General features: G+C 43.8%; 1 protein-coding gene across 7 annotated transcripts in view; it reads left to right on the top strand.

Annotated features, from left to right (window-relative positions):
- KIF1B (kinesin family member 1B) overlaps positions 1-15,415 on the top strand; it is a 121,698-nt gene that overhangs the window by 1,066 nt on the left and 105,217 nt on the right. For all 7 annotated transcript variants that reach the window (XM_044445348.1, XM_044445350.1, XM_044445349.1 and 4 more), the window contains exon 2: positions 7,752-7,930. In XM_044445348.1, coding sequence (XP_044301283.1) covers positions 7,825-7,930 — 106 coding nt within the window. In that variant the 5' untranslated portion in view covers positions 7,752-7,824. The remainder of the gene's footprint in view (positions 1-7,751; positions 7,931-15,415) is intronic.

The following is a 15,415-nucleotide window of genomic DNA, read 5'->3' on the forward strand; positions in this document are numbered from 1 at the left end:
CCCATTGGCTTTATGGGGTTTACACCCCAGTAAGTGTACCTGTGTGTTGGAACTTGAACATTCAGTGCACTTGGGTGACAAAGGGATTGTTGGTTCCGAGGACACAGCTGGCTGTGCCATTTAGCGGGTGGGGAGGGAATCTCGGGGGGATGTGTCACTGGTGGGGGCGGGGCAGGTGCATGTGTAATGACGACACAATTTTTGCTTCCAGCTATACATAGATAATAGCCTGTGTAGGAAGTCAGCACCTGCGTATTTCTCCCCTTATACGCAAGCTTGTGTGCAGGTCTGCAAAATACACACAACTGAGAAACCAGCAGCTCTCAGTGTTTAGCAGTGTGCTTTAAGATGAGCAGCTGCCTGTGATTTTCTGGGCCTAAAATATATGTGTAAACATATGTGGATTTTTCTTGTTCACATACACACACACACATAAATGGGAACAGTAATTTTCCTGAACAATCCTCCTTCTCCTTAGACTTGCTCTAGGAGCAGCTCATTTCCGTACCAGTTCCTCTTCTTTTCCACAGAAGAGTTCCTACTCACCTTTTTATTGCTGTTTTCCATGTTCCTCCTGCAACTGTTTTCTATAAGAGACTCATAGCTTGAGATCTTGTGATAGCCTGGCCTTAAGACTCTCATCAAATGATGACATAGAGCACCTCCCAGCCCAGCAAAGTTTGAATCTTCTTGCCTTAGTGCACCTCCTCCCACCAAGGCCATCATTTTCCTACTGAGAACCACTTTGGGATTACAAAGGCTTGTTAGTCATAGGAAGTTTCTGTAGTGTTCCCTGGCAACAACAATCTCGAAATAAAATGTCTATTAGGCTGAGATTTTAACATCAGGGAAGAAGATCTGTCATTCCCAAGGAGATCTACCTGATACCTCTGAATCCTAGCTCTAGCAGGGCTGCTTTTGGTGTGAATTATCTCAGAATCTCCTCTCCGGATTCAACTGTATTGTCATCTTGGTTTTCACTGTTTGCCTCCCTTCTGCCTAAAGTGCTGTTGCAGCTAAGGCATATCCTGGGTTTCTTCTCTTCTCATCTTTTAAGCAGGGTGGGGTTTGGAGCTAAGGCCTCCTCCATTCTGTGCTTGCCTCTCCTTGTAACCCACCCGTTGTGGTTTCCTTCAGTAGTGCCTTGTCTGAGGACAGCAGAAAGCTCTGTGTTTTTGTTCCCCTCCCTCTCACTTTAGGCCTCTTCACCTTCCCAGAGAGTTCCCATTCGGCTTTGGTATGTTCTCTCCCGCTTCCTCTGTATCCAGCACAGCACAATTACCCGGGCAGCCATATTGGAATGATAATCTGACAGTCCTCCAGGAGCTTAGTCGGGGATGGGGCAGAAGCCTGAAAACGGCTGACTTGGAATCCGTGGCTTAATGCAAATGCTGACCAGGGATCTTGGAATCCTCTTTTTGCTATTGCCTGCTTGCATTTTCCTATCGTATGCTCTGTAACTCCTACGTACAGTGAATTTCCTAGGGTGGGGTTTTTAGATGTGGTGTGAGGCATCTCGCTGTGCCCTGTGCACTTCCTTAGGTTTTTTTTTTTAATGTATCGTGAAAACTGATGTTTCATTGTTTGGATCAAAACATTTAAGTCTTGCCCTATTTGCTCTGGCTCCCTGCTCCTTTCCTCCATGTTCTACTAGATACGTTAACCTAGCTTGTGGTGACTGCTCGGAATTTTTTATGCAAAGTGCTTTGTATACATTTAGCATTATAGAAATGGATGATGGGAGTTATTTAAAGGTCAAGTCCAGTTCACACCTTCTCTGGAGGAAACCTTATTGAACTTGGTGAGACTTACTTCTGAGTAGACACATCTAGGATAGCTCCCTCTCAGGCTTTCATAGCAGTCAGTATAAGCATTAAAAATACAGATTCACAACAAGCGTAATCTGATAGTGTTCATGTACTTGTTCCACTCATTTCATTTAAATTTTAACGTTTAGCAATCCTTATTAAGAGAGTTCAAACTGCCTGTTTGATCCCTTGATGGAGTCCCTAAAATTATGCTCTCTCCAGTCCCCAGGCTCACAGATATTCACCCCATGCCTGTCTGTGTTGTCATCTTAGTCATAGTGCAGTGATTGGGATTCCTGTGCTTAGTAGTGAAATGATAATTAAAAAGTCAGCATGGGTGTCTTCAGTTTATTTTATGAGGCCCTCCAGAATTCTTGGGTTTGCTCTGAATGTATCACTCTGCCTTGTGGAGTCTCTGATAGTTGCGTGTGGGATCCTGTGCTAGGAAAACACCCAGGACACATTATAAAATCTCAAACATGTGCCTTGTATTACTCAAGATTAATTTCCTCCTAGATAATTTGTATTTGTCAGATAAGGAGTTAGGATGGAAGACATGGTACAGATAGCGGAGGGTATGAACCATAGACCTTCGCCACCCAGCAAACCAGAATTGGAGCTTGGGCAGAATAATAATAATTTTGCACAGGTTTAGGGATGTGTGTAGGAACTGGAAACTCTGCTACATGTATGCCAGATTTCTCAGTTTTCAACTGATGAAGGCTGAAAAAACGCTAAGTGCTTCTGTGAACCAGCAGTAAAGTTTTTATCATCTCTCCTGGTTTTCTCTCTCCTAGTTGTATTCCGAAGGAAAGAGGCTGGGGGATTTTTCCATTGCTTGGTCTTGTCCTACCTATTGTCACTATTTACATGCTGTGCTGTAATCAGGAGGACTAGAAAATTGTCTTTTAAAAAGGCAGCTTCTTAGGCTACACAACAGATTTTGTGTGGTATTCAAATAGCCCAAAATGACACTGTCAGTGCTATAGACAAACGTCTAAATGCAGGGCTCCTAAATTATATCTTCTGCAACATGTATATGAATGCTAATTCAGCAGCTTTATTGTACTGTTTTGCCAGCTTTATAATGAATCATCAGTATTGTTTCTTTGATTGCGTGCATTTGCTAGTCACTTGTAGAGGAGAACAAACTTACTTGTATTTTTTAAAAAATCCTTGCCTGGACTTTTAGATTAAATTCCTATTCATCACAGGTGACCTAGTGAGTAGTTATTTACAGTTGTAAACTCTGGCTTAAGTTAGGTCTACTGTCATGCCTGTTGTTCTGTTACTACCAGTATGTAACATCTTCTTACTATAGACTAGTATGGACAATGTTCAGAAGGTTAAGTAACTGAAGGATGCTGGAAGGTGTGGCCCAATACATCTAATGTGCAGATTGGGAAGGCCAACTCATAGTCAACACCCAGAATATGAAAGAGCTGCAAAGTCTGATGGCGACTGGGGGTAGCTGTAGTGCTCTCCTCAGTGCAATTTTGTGGGCTGCATGCATTCTGATCCTGCACTCTGTTTCTGAGAGCGGCTCGTCGGAGGCATTTGTGACGGCTCGGGGACAGTAGCCCTTGTGGCCCCCACCCCGTGTTGCCATCTGCAGCGTGTGGTATTCATGTGTATCCTCGCTGAGATACCATGGTGAGCGCTACATCCGGTGGTAGCACCTCCCCTAGGATGTGCTGCACAGGAGCCTCTTGCAAGTCTTGAACCCACTGCTGCTGCTTGAGTGACTCTAAGCTCCAGTGTTACAGACCTGAGAGGGAGAAAAATGCCACGCATTGAAGCAGGGAGCAGCACGGGGGAAAGGCTGGTCTGTCTCTGTCTTTGCACGGTTTTGGCCTCCCATGGTGGCTCATGACCAGGACGGAGTGTTGCTGTGGTTAGTTTCTGTGTTAGAAGGTATGTTCCCCAGATTTGCAGCCCTCCCCCTTTGGGCTTCAGCTCCCCTTAGCCCCAGTCAGCTTGATTAGGGATGCAGTCTGCGGGAAGGCTGGTATATACTTTCTAATATATGAATCTGAATGCAGGTGTTTTGGGTTCCTTGCTTGTTTCGGGGAGCGGACGTGCATTGTGGCTTTCTTCCACAAGAGATGCAGTGGTCCTCTGTGTCTCTGCTTATGAACAGGAGCACTGGAAGCTGTCCAAGACCAGGCCCAGTGGCTTGTCTGGTCTGCCCGATGGCAGTTCTCCAGTGTCCACATCACCTGGTTTGCCTTTAATTGCAGGTGCTGGGGGGGAGCTCATTCTTACGACTTGTAAAGTTGCATCTGCAGTTAGCATGACTTGGCTGGAAGCTGTAAACTTGTGGAAGGAGGACTATTTAAAAGAAATCAAAATGTCTAGTCTTGCATGTTGTCTTTTAGGCGGACAGTCTCCCTTCTTTTGGAATCCTTTTTGTTTTCCTGACAATTCTGTGGAACACTTTGTTCAGCAGCCTCCTCCATTTTTCTTGGTTTTGTCATCTGCAGCGTGAAAATACATACACTTGCTAAGAAAGGCTTGCTTGTAAGAATGCAGTAGAGAAATGTTCATGCCGAATGTTTTAGTAAAATACACATTTTGAAGCCATACTAGAGTACTAGACTGTGTCCTCACCTAAATTTGACATTTTAGCAGTAAAACGTCCTTCCTTTAAAGCTAAATAGAGTTTTGTTGACGACTGTTCTGTAATTTTGCATGTTCCTTATTCTGAAATGTGTTTAGTATTTTGATGCGATAGCATATACCTGAGAATATGAAGGAACGTGGCACCTAAATTATATGATGGAGGAGAACATGAAAGTTCAATGAAATTTACGTTCGAAAGGCCTACCTCCCTTGCCAGTATGCATAAGGTCTGCTATATATGTCTGTGTCTCAATGTAAAGGTGGAAAGTATGGAGAAAGAACAGTTGAGCAACTATGGTGCTTAGGGAATCCGTAAATGAAATTGCTTTGCTCACGCAGCTGCTGGTATCTGTCATCCTGTGGGATATGCATGGTCTTCTGCTCTTTTGCTCTTAATTGAAGGAAGATGTGTGGTGTGTGATATTATTAGTGTAGCTCATTCTCTCAGGTAGGAGATGGTATTTGTTAATGGACCAGGAGGCTGAATCTGTGTTCCTTGCCTCACAGATGAGGATGAGGAACGCTTTGCCCGTGTGCTGTAAGAAATTGCAGAAGACCACTTAAGTGAAGCATTCAAAAGTATTCAACACAACTTTCTCTTATATAACTAGAAGCTTTCAGTTCCATTATCCAAAGTGCTTTTACTTATATTCTATGGCAGCAGAATCAATGATAAAATATTGGAGAAAGCTTGTTTGGTAGCATTAGAATTTGGATACTTTTGTCTTCATCTTCTGGTTCGTAATGTTGTAACACTTGTTTTACATACTCTGAGCTATTAGCTGTTGCATAGAGTTGGAGTCATTTATGTCAGCTTGTCGGCTCTCCATATGCTTTGGGCTACCTTTCCTATCAGTCCTAGCCCTGGCTAGTGATGAATTAGGAAAACTGGAGGTCAGAATCTGGAGGTCCACAGATTGTGCCCCCAAAGTTACATGCACATTTACAGGCTATGGATTAGGGCCAAGACTCAGCAGCAGAGCCCATGTAGAAGGTCTCTGGTTCAGTCCCTGCCATCTTAGGGCCGGGCTAGGGAAGGACCCTGCCTGAAACAGGGGGAGCAGCTGCCCGTCTTCATTAACAATACTGTTCTAGATGGCCAGTGCTGTGACTCAGTATAAGGCAACTTCCTATGTTCCTGTGAAGCCTTTACTCTAGACATCTCATTCTTCTTTCGCTGTGGCATGAGGAAGGACAAGTTAGGGAGCAGTCTTGGCTCCTCTTGGCTTGCGGATGGAACAATAGGGCTTGCATCTTAACAGTGTAATTGCTGTGGGAAACAAGATTTTCTAATTAACTGCATTACTAAACACTCATTGCCGATGTGGGGCCCTCTGAATATGTTTGACTCCAGCCCCCATCATCCCTAGACAGCTCGGTCATGCTGCTGGCGATGATTGGCATTGCAGTCCGTCACTTCCGCGGAATGCCAGGTTGGCCAAGGCTATGTCAGAACGTGGCCAAGCACCCACATTTGCTTCCTTTTCTTTCACTGTGAGTTGCAGCCTCATGCCAGTGGTGCAGTGACAAAACCGCATCTTTGATGCAGTCTGCTTTCCCCATTTAAAAATAGGTCCTTGTGTAAAAGAAGGTGATCATGGTAATAGAGATCAGAGCTTTTGAAGACTTCTTGACAGAAACTAGTCCTTTCGGTGAAGGGACGGATTTGTTCCTGCGATTTCTTTTCTCTCATGTGAAAAGTTTCATCTGGCAGAGTTGGTGCAGGCAGGAGAAACTGACTGGTTCCCTATCCAGCTGGTGGCTGCAAAACGTGCCATGTATGGGGTCTAGGCTGTGTTATTGCTGCCCAGGGTTAGTCTGTGTTTCTCTCAGGTCATTTAAAATATTTATTAATTTCCTTCAATCCCCAAGGTGTTACTGTCTTCTAAAAAAGCAATAATACATAGCAAGGCAATCAATTAAAAGGTTGAAAAGGGCAGCTGTTAATAATAGTAATAAGCAATAATAGAAAATAATCAGAACCAGCCAGAGCACAAGTCTTTTTAGCCTGCCTCTAGCTAGGCAAAGATGGAACTAATCTAACTAAATTAATTACAGTGGTCTGCTAAGTGCTTCCTCTGTACCCTGTACTGTAGTAGCCCCTGAATCACCCCAAACATTCCACCAGCAATGGTGGTCTAACACATCTTGAGGCTACCATATTGGGGGAAGGCTGATAGGACAAAGGCAGCAATTCAAAATGGAGAGCACAGTTGAATGTTCATAAAAATAAGGTTGATCGCTCTGTTCATTCCATCAGGCTGCTGCCAGTGCAAAATCCCAGACTATTTTGATTAGATTGCCTGTGGTGTTAGTGCAGTGGCTAGAAATTGTGGGTGGTTTCATCCTGTTTTAGTTCTTTTTGTACAGCCTGCTTTTAACACAAAGAAACAAGCAGCAATCTGTTTTTTAAAATAAGGAATCTGACCCATTAGAAAATGAGTAAATTTGTCAGTAAATATAATGAGTCAATAAAAACTGGGATTGAGGTGCTAAATGTTCTTTTCTATCTTTTAACATGCCAATTAACAGTTCAAGATCTGCTCCTCTCAAACATATTTGTTCTGAGATACGTTCTACTTCTTGCCCACAATATATTCTGTTATCTGTCCAAGTTAAAATGGATTTTCACTCTGGCTATTTGGAAACTGAACTCTGCAATCTGGGATTTCTAGGTACCTACAAAGGGGTAGAAAGCTGCTGAAGCAGAAATCGACTTGGATAGCTGAGTCTCTCTGTGGAATCAGGGAGGGGGTGGTGGTTTTTCTTAAGGTGACTTGGCAATGCAAAGCCATCATGCAGGCTCTTTATTTACTACATGAACTGTGGAGATCCCTGGGGGTGTGTGTGGTTCTTTTAAAGCTTTTCACATGGACCAGTAAAATGAACAAACGGCACAAAGAACTGCTATCCGTTTTAAGCTCTCTGAGTCATGAGCGGTATCAGTAATACAGGCTTCATTTTTTTTTTCTGCGGCTGGAAATTATGTCCCTTTTCAAGGCTATTATTTGACAATGATTGGTTTAGCTGTCTGGGTAGTATGGTTGTATGTGCTCTCTTTGAAACTAAACAAAATTAATTTGTGTATATGTTCACATTCTCCAAGCCAGGACCCTCCAGATCTGTTGGACCACAATGTCCAGCATCCCCCAGTCAGCATGGCTGGCTGCAGGATACTGGAAGTTGTACTGGAGCATATCTGGAGGGAAATATCCTGGGGAGCTTTGTTTAGGCATTCAGCTAACGGCCATCAGTTTGTCTGGAATGTACTTTAAGATCAACTAAATCTCTCTCTCTCTCTTTCTCTCCCACTTTTGAAAGATAACTCCAGGAGAAAAAACTGTGGAAGGTCCCTCAACCGTAATTTCTGGAGTACGCACAAGAAGCCATCAAAATGTCCGGAGCTTCTGTCAAGGTGGCTGTCCGGGTTAGACCCTTTAATTCCCGAGAGACCAGCAAAGAGTCCAAATGCATCATCCAAATGCAAGGCAACTCAACCAGTAAGTTGGGCATGGTGATCTTGTAATGAAGTGCTTTCCACACTGTGAAGCTCGATAAACTATAATTATCTAGATGATGTCATTGGCAATTCATTAAAGAAGCCCATTTTTATTTTTTTCATGAGTCTTGTGACATTTTTACATTTGTTTTGCCTTTTACTTCAGAAGGCAGTGTATTCCATCTATCTTGTTTGCTGATTTGTTGTCAGCTGCTGATGAGTTGAAACATGCAGTTTGGGTACTTCCTTACAGTCTGCAGCATTGTAAGCTGATTTCTGTGCCAGTTCCTCTTTGGAAGTGGCTGATGCCTTGGGAGGGGTGTTTCTTTGTGTGTGTGTTTCTGTCCTTGAGAACAAGACTGGCCAACCTGTGGCTCCTGGTCCCCTTCTTTGGCTCCTAGAATGCTTCCTACAGTTTGAAATGTCTTGGTGCTCCTCTTGTGACTCAACAGCTTATAGACTTTGTAGGATGGGGGTAGGCAAATCATTCCCCCACCCCCCCAGATAAAAATCTCAACATCTGAGGTCTTGTTAGTTGTCCTGCAAATGACAGCAAATCATCAATGAACAGCATGTGAGGGGGTCTTTCTTCCGGAATGATCTCCTATTTGTAGTCTGACAGAAGGAACTTAAGACACTTGAGTTCAGGTTTTCACTGGTGTGTAATTGCATTGTTCTGTGTTTTGTTCGTCTTCTATTTCTAACATTTTAATTTTTAATTTGGATTTTATATTGTATCTTTTGTTTTTCACATGTTAATCACTTATGGCCCCATGTAGTAGATGAGTTGTTTCAGTAAATACATAATTGTACTCTAATGCTTGATGCAGGCAGTCCAGAACTAGAATTTCCCAAAACTTGGCTTCAAGAGCTCCAGCAAGGAAGTCTGCCGTCCCTCTCAAGAATTTGTTCTATTCTTGACCTGTTCTGACTGTTAAGAAATATTTCCTCATCTTCATCTGAAATCTATCACAAACTTAAGCCACTAGATTTAGTGCTGCCATCTAAGCACTGAGCAAGTAGAGTCAAGGTAGCTGTTAGAGGGAAGGCGGCTTTCTTTAAAAAATGGAGATCTTGCCCAGATCAGGGAAGCAAGCCCTGTTGGGTCCAAACCTATTCTGGTTTGTCTGTATCCTTCTTAAAATGTGGTGCAGGTTTTCTATTTGGTCTGTTCACCATCCTTTTCTTCACACGTGATGCTGAGGCTGGGTCTGCTGATAGTGTAGCCTTGCTGTTTTCTTAACAGTAGTTTTCAAAGCATATGGTTTGCAAAGAAAACTCTGATGAGGACTGAGTTGAGGCCTCTTCAGCCAGGAAAGGCATCTTTTACATTTTTCTGTTGGATTCCTTTTTCTGGGAATATTCTGATCTGTAGCCTTTTGGTGAGAGTATCCGGACAGACAAAAGCAAATTGAAATGGCAGGTGGTTGAGTGTAAGTTGCTTGAATCATTAATATCTGTGGGAAAATAGCTTTAGAGATACTCTGGGGTCTTTGTTGTCTGTGGGTGGATGCGTCTAGTATGGTGTTAGTTGGGACATAAGCCAAGAATGCACAGAAAAGTGGATGTCATGAAAAGAAGTAAATGGAATCACATGGTAGAAAAGGAAATGGAGGGGGACGCTGCTTTTGTTTGGGACTATTTTCACACACTGATTTTCAGTTCATTATGGATTTTTTTTACAGCAGTAGTAACAACAATGCCTCCATTTCATGCCATTTTCCCTGAGATGAACTAATGAGGAAGGTATAAAATAATGCACTGAAAAAAGCAGTCTATAACTTATAACCTTGACCTGTTTTTATTGTATAAATATTGCCACTATATCTCCTATTCCAGTCTTTCCTCAGTTGATTTTGACCACTATGTGAAATGGGTTACAGGAGCCTTCCCTAAATGATGCCCTGCAGATATAGAAACATAGAAGCAGAGCCAGTGAGAAGGGGTCTTCCAGGCCATCTAGTCTGACCCCTGGCTCTGCCCGCTCTGCTCACGACATGCCCACCATGTGCATATCCAGCCTATCTTGGAACACCCTCACCAATGGGGCCTCAACCACCTCCCATTCCACACCCTCGGGGTCCTAACTGTCCGGAAGTGCTTCCTGGCATCTAGATGGTACCTGGGTTCCCTGAGCTTTGCTCCGTTGGAGCGCATCCTGCCTTCCTCTGTGTGTTGGACTTTAGCTTCTGTCTGTCCCTGCTGGCATGAATGCTCAGAGCTGTAATCCACCAGGTTAGGTGAGGCCTGATGTGCATCATCACTAGGCTGCAGAACAGGAGATGGTATCCCGGGAGTATCATCTGATTATTGGAAAATAGCAGGCAAGGAGTAGATGGATGGATTTCTTAGAATGAGTCCTGCTTTTAAGCATGTCAGGAAGTCCAGCATCTTGGGGTGGACCCGAGTGAATGGTTCCCATCTCTTCCTTGGATGGTTGCAGTTGTGATGTGTTAACAATCTAGTTGAACTCCTTTCCTTGAAGAGATGCAAGGCTGGAGCCCAACCCCAGTTGGCCACGCCACAAAAATCTCAATGGTTGAACAGGTCCTGTCTATTGGTTTGCATTGTTTGATTCACACAACTGTACTGAGATAAGCCAGTGCAGACAAGCAACTGTTTCCAGGTGAGTGTCAGCTTAACCAAATTCCCAATGTTTGTAAATTTCTCACGTAGAGAGAGAAATACAAACACTGTTTGAACAAAAAATCTTTCCTGCTTTTTCCAGGTAGTGGGGTAAGAAACGAAGTGCTGCAAAATCTAGAAACTCTTTCCCAACAAATAAGAGTCAGATTCAGCAGATGACTTGTTTGGCCTAGTAATAACATCTCGGCAATCCTGCGGCAGGTTGCATTGTCTTCCAGTGCATTGTTGTGGACATGCCACCACTTAGAAAAGCAGGAGGCTTTGGCTCTTGGCCAAGACAGGAAGTTGCCTCCTCTGACAAATATGCTTGGATTTAAGTAATTGGGGGCTGCCAAGGCCATGGTTTGCCTTTGTGCTGCCTGAAAGGGGGTGGTGCTGCTTTTTTATAAAGCCATTCTTAATATGCTATAGAAACTGCTTCTCTAAAGTAGCCAGCCTCTTTAATCCGCATATTTTCATGTCCAGTGACCATCAGAATCTGCGCAGGCGGTATATTTAAGAGCACGTGACTTTCGCCTTTATCATACTGGATTTCTTTTTTGCAGTAAAATCCCGCAGCCTTACTGAATCACATGTGCTGTGACTGCATTGTTGTGTTGGCAGTGAGGCTGAGCTGCCAGCATGGCGACCTGAGCTGACAGCAGATGTGACTCAGTGAAGGATGGGTTGCTGCTGGAATCGGGCCGGTTGCCTCCCAGTCCAGTCCGCTCCTGTCCACTTTAGAGGGGTTTGCTTCCTCTTTGGAAAGCAGTTTGGAAGAAGGTCCTGGGATAGCCACGCACGAAGGACAGCGTTCTAGTGATTCAACTTGAGGCTGTTCTGACATGCACCAGAACAACCTGAGCCAATTAGAAGGGAATGCTGCTCAGTCATATGACCGCAGCTGGAAAGCTCCTCACACGAGCAGTTGCTTCTTAAATTCATTTTAGTGTTTTCGGCCTGTTTCCCGGCTCACTGAGAAGTAACCCCGGTAGTTGAAGCAATTCTCCGTACCTCCCTCTCCCCTAATGCCTCCCCAGGACTTTGAGTGTGATTCCCTCCCGCAAAGGTCATCCAATTAAGCTTTCCGTTTGCACACTGGTCCCTTTTTGCCATACAGCAGCTGTTCTTTGTATTGCAGATATGCATTAATCACGGAAGGGATGGATGTGGACTCTTTATTATGACGCACAGTAGGCACAGGGGGGGAAATCTTAGTGATGCAATATATAAAACAGTGCAAACCTGTGGAGGCTTACTTGGAAGTAAGTTTAATGGGGTGCACGTCTGGATTTGTCTGCCTAGGATTGCAACCTTAAAATATATCTAATAAGTTGATCCTAAGTCATGAAAATACCCCAGAACTGGGGACTTCCAGAGCAGCCATTCAGCACTGAGCTCTTTTGTGTTCGTCCTTTTCCAAAAGCAGAATCCAGAAATGAATATGCAATTATACGAAGGTGGCGGTGGAGGAGGAGCTGCTGCTTCTGGAGGAGGCTGTCCTGGGGGAGCCTCTATATTTGACTCTTGTAAGAAGCGAGTTTTTAGTCTTAGTGAAGATGCATTTTACAGAAATATGATGTCTGCAGTTCGTTCTAAGTATGAAGTTGAGACTGGAAAATAAAGGAGAAGGAGAAATAACAGTAGGGTGCCATGCAGCAGTAGCCCTGTGGCCACATGAATGGGATGCCTCCTCCATTCAGCATAAATTCCTTCAAAAGTTGGGGGTTCCCTGCAGCAGTTATTGAAATATAGTAGCACATCCAGTCCATTCTGTTGTCAGGGAACCCCACTGCATTATAATTGCAGAAGTCTGCCATTGTTAAGATTTGAAAAAGTATAGTGAATTAACTTCTCAACTGTGGTAACATGCATAAATCACACAAGCGTTTAACACCTTCTTTAAAAATTGCAAACTGGTTTGGTTTCTTGAAATCCTGTAAAACCAAAATGAAATATATTCCTTTTTAACAGCAAAATTCCCTTTGTTTTAAGAAAAAAAAAAGATGGATTTTGATTTACTTTCCAGAGGGATCTCTTTGGATGCAGTGCAGGCTTTTCACTTGTGTTGGTTTTGAGGTTACTGGATCATTTTTAATTAAGCAATGAGATGGGGTGATCTATTCTCTCATTGCTTAAACAGTGAAATGACCCTTTCTGTCTGAAGCCGCAGATGTTGTGTGCAACAGAAGACAGTTTAGGAAGCTATGAAGACTAGAGTACATTGTGAGCTCTGGAACGGCTGTAGGGATTGGAATATCAGTTCTCTTTCTGTTCCCTGTTTGATTATTCATCTTCAAATAAGGACCGTACACTAGTTACGGAGCATGTTCTTTGCATGTAGAAAGTCTCTGATACCTCTAGCTAAAAAGAGCCTGGTGATGGTTGTGTGTTTGGGTGATTAGAAACCCTGCTTTTTTCTGCCTGAGGTCCTAGGGAGCCCTTGCCAGGAAGGCAGCCCTTGCCCATCTGGCGCTTGCCCTCCAGGTGTGTTGGACTACAGGTCCCATTATTTGCAGCTGACATAATATCCACATTGACTGGGGCTATGGGGAATGTAAAGGTAAAGGTTTCCCCTTGACGTGAAGTCCAGTCACGCCTGACTCTAGGGGGCGGTGCTCATCTCCGTTTCCTGGCCGAAGGAGCCAGCGTTTGTCCACAGACGGTCTCTGTGGTCTTGTGGCCAGCATGACTAAACACCAAAGTGCACAGAACGCTGTTACCTGCCCACCGAAGTGGCACCTTTTTATCTACTTGCATTTGCATGCTTTCGAACTGCAAGGTTGGCAGGAGCTGGGATGGAGCAATGGGAACTCACCCCGTTGTGCACATTTGAACTGGCAACCTTTCGATCAACCAGCACAGCGGTTTAAACCACTGCGCCGCCTGCAGTCCAGTAAATGCAGAGGGCACCAGGTTAGAGAAGGCTTTAGTAGACAATACTGGACTATACATACTTGGTATAAGGTAGTTTCCTATAGCCAAGTAATTCAGATAGCTACAGAAAATGATGAATCTGCACCACCACCAAAAAGACCCTGTCCTTAGTAGCTACACCAAAGAACATATGGGCATCTGTTGTCAAGTGGAAGAGTTTGGATGGAGCCTGGTGGTTCTGCAATACCCTTCTGGTTTCAGGCTGTTTGGGGCTGTTGAAAGTCAAAGCTATGTCGTTGCATTATACCCAGTGGGAGCTATGGAAGCTCACACAGCCCTGGCCTGGTGAATTAACCTGGCAGGAAGAGGTGTTAAACTGTCATGTAAAGCGTATTACAGTAACCTGATGTCAAACTGATACCTGTAATCGGTCAGGCTTCTAAATGCCTAATCAGCTGTGGCAACCATCAGGCAGTAGGGCCTCTTTTTCCCTTTAGGCTGTTGGCGTGTTAGTAACTCCATGTGCAATTCAATATATTGTATGTCAGCTTTGCAGAAGAATGGGTCCCAAACCAATTAAGATATAATGCTAAGCAGTTCAGTAATAAAGTTCATAATACACAGCAAATTAACATGAGCATCAATACAGTTATTTTAGTACAACAGAGACAAATAATACCACATTTCATACTTTCTACTTTGAAAATAACTATATTAAATGCTTGTCTTGGTGACAGTGATCTCTCACAATTTTCTGCCTTTGTGTGTAACTGGCGATATCTCTCATGGGAATAATTGCCTCTGAATTACTGGCAGAACTCCCCCCCCCCCCCCCCCCCCCCAAGTCAGTAGCAATTTTCAGTGCAGGTTTGGGCTGAGGCCACCAAAACAGAAGAAAGAAATTTCAGATGGCAGCTTGCTTCTTCTAGCCCCTGTGGGACAGAAAGGAAGACGACCTAATTTAGTCATGTTCAAGCCAGCAATCCCATAAGCACAGTGCTTCAAATATCAACATTTCACGTCTTCTCTTGGATAAAGCGAGTGTCTAGAGGAAGTAGGGAGATTCATTCAGAAAAATAATCACCCTGCTTCTAGCTTTAATTCTGATGTGCCTTCTTTATCTTCTCCAGTTCAGTGGCAGCAGGAAATGCAACATTTTTGCCTTTTGCTGTGCTTTTGCTGATCATTTCAGCATTAGAGTCTGATCCTTAATAACTGAACTCAATTGACGTTTTATTTGGAGAAATATGAGTGTAAGCAGTGGCATACTGTTGTCTTGAATATGCAAGGTGGACCAAGCTAGCATTTAACTGAACATGCGCACGTACCCGTGCCGTGGAAATTATTCAGGATAATTTTCCTTAAGCAAGAGTAGGTAGCTTTCCTGAATTGGATGGCCTCTATATGTTGGACTGAAGCTCCCAGAATTCTCCAGCTACTTGATCACATCTGTTGATGTTTTTGATGATTGCAAGATACTGGGGGGTTGAAAACCCACTCCTACTTAATTCCCTCAATGCCAATTAAAAGCAAAACCAAACAGAGCCCAATTCTGCGTCTCTGGGAGTTAGTTTGTTGTTTTGTTTCTTTTCATTCCTGTGGATGTGAATCCTTGGCGGGTGTCTCAGTTTTGGTCGCATGCTTTCAAGTTACGGGGTCACGATGGGGTAAAGGGAAATCAGTCAGAACGACAGAGGCAAGAAGTGTTTCTTTGAGAGTGCGCTGGAGCAAGTGTGTCTGCTGAATTCGGGGCTATCCGGTCACTCACTTGATCTTGCCCTGAGCAGAGGAGAGGAAGCCTTGCTTCTCTAAACAACCAGTCTTTCTGCCTTGCTTGATGGTTAGGCTCTCAGCTTGTTACTTTCCAGTAACGAGAATACAGCAGCAGCTCATGACTCAGTTTGCGCCAGACATCTCTGAAGTCTGGTACAGTTGCTCTGGAGCACAGTCAACAAGAACTTTTTCTGTTGCTTTTAAAAGGAAA

The sequence above is a fragment of the Varanus komodoensis genome, unplaced genomic scaffold, assembly GCF_004798865.1.
Source record: "Varanus komodoensis strain SLA01 unplaced genomic scaffold, ASM479886v1 scaffold48, whole genome shotgun sequence".
Taxonomy (NCBI): domain Eukaryota; kingdom Metazoa; phylum Chordata; class Lepidosauria; order Squamata; family Varanidae; genus Varanus; species Varanus komodoensis.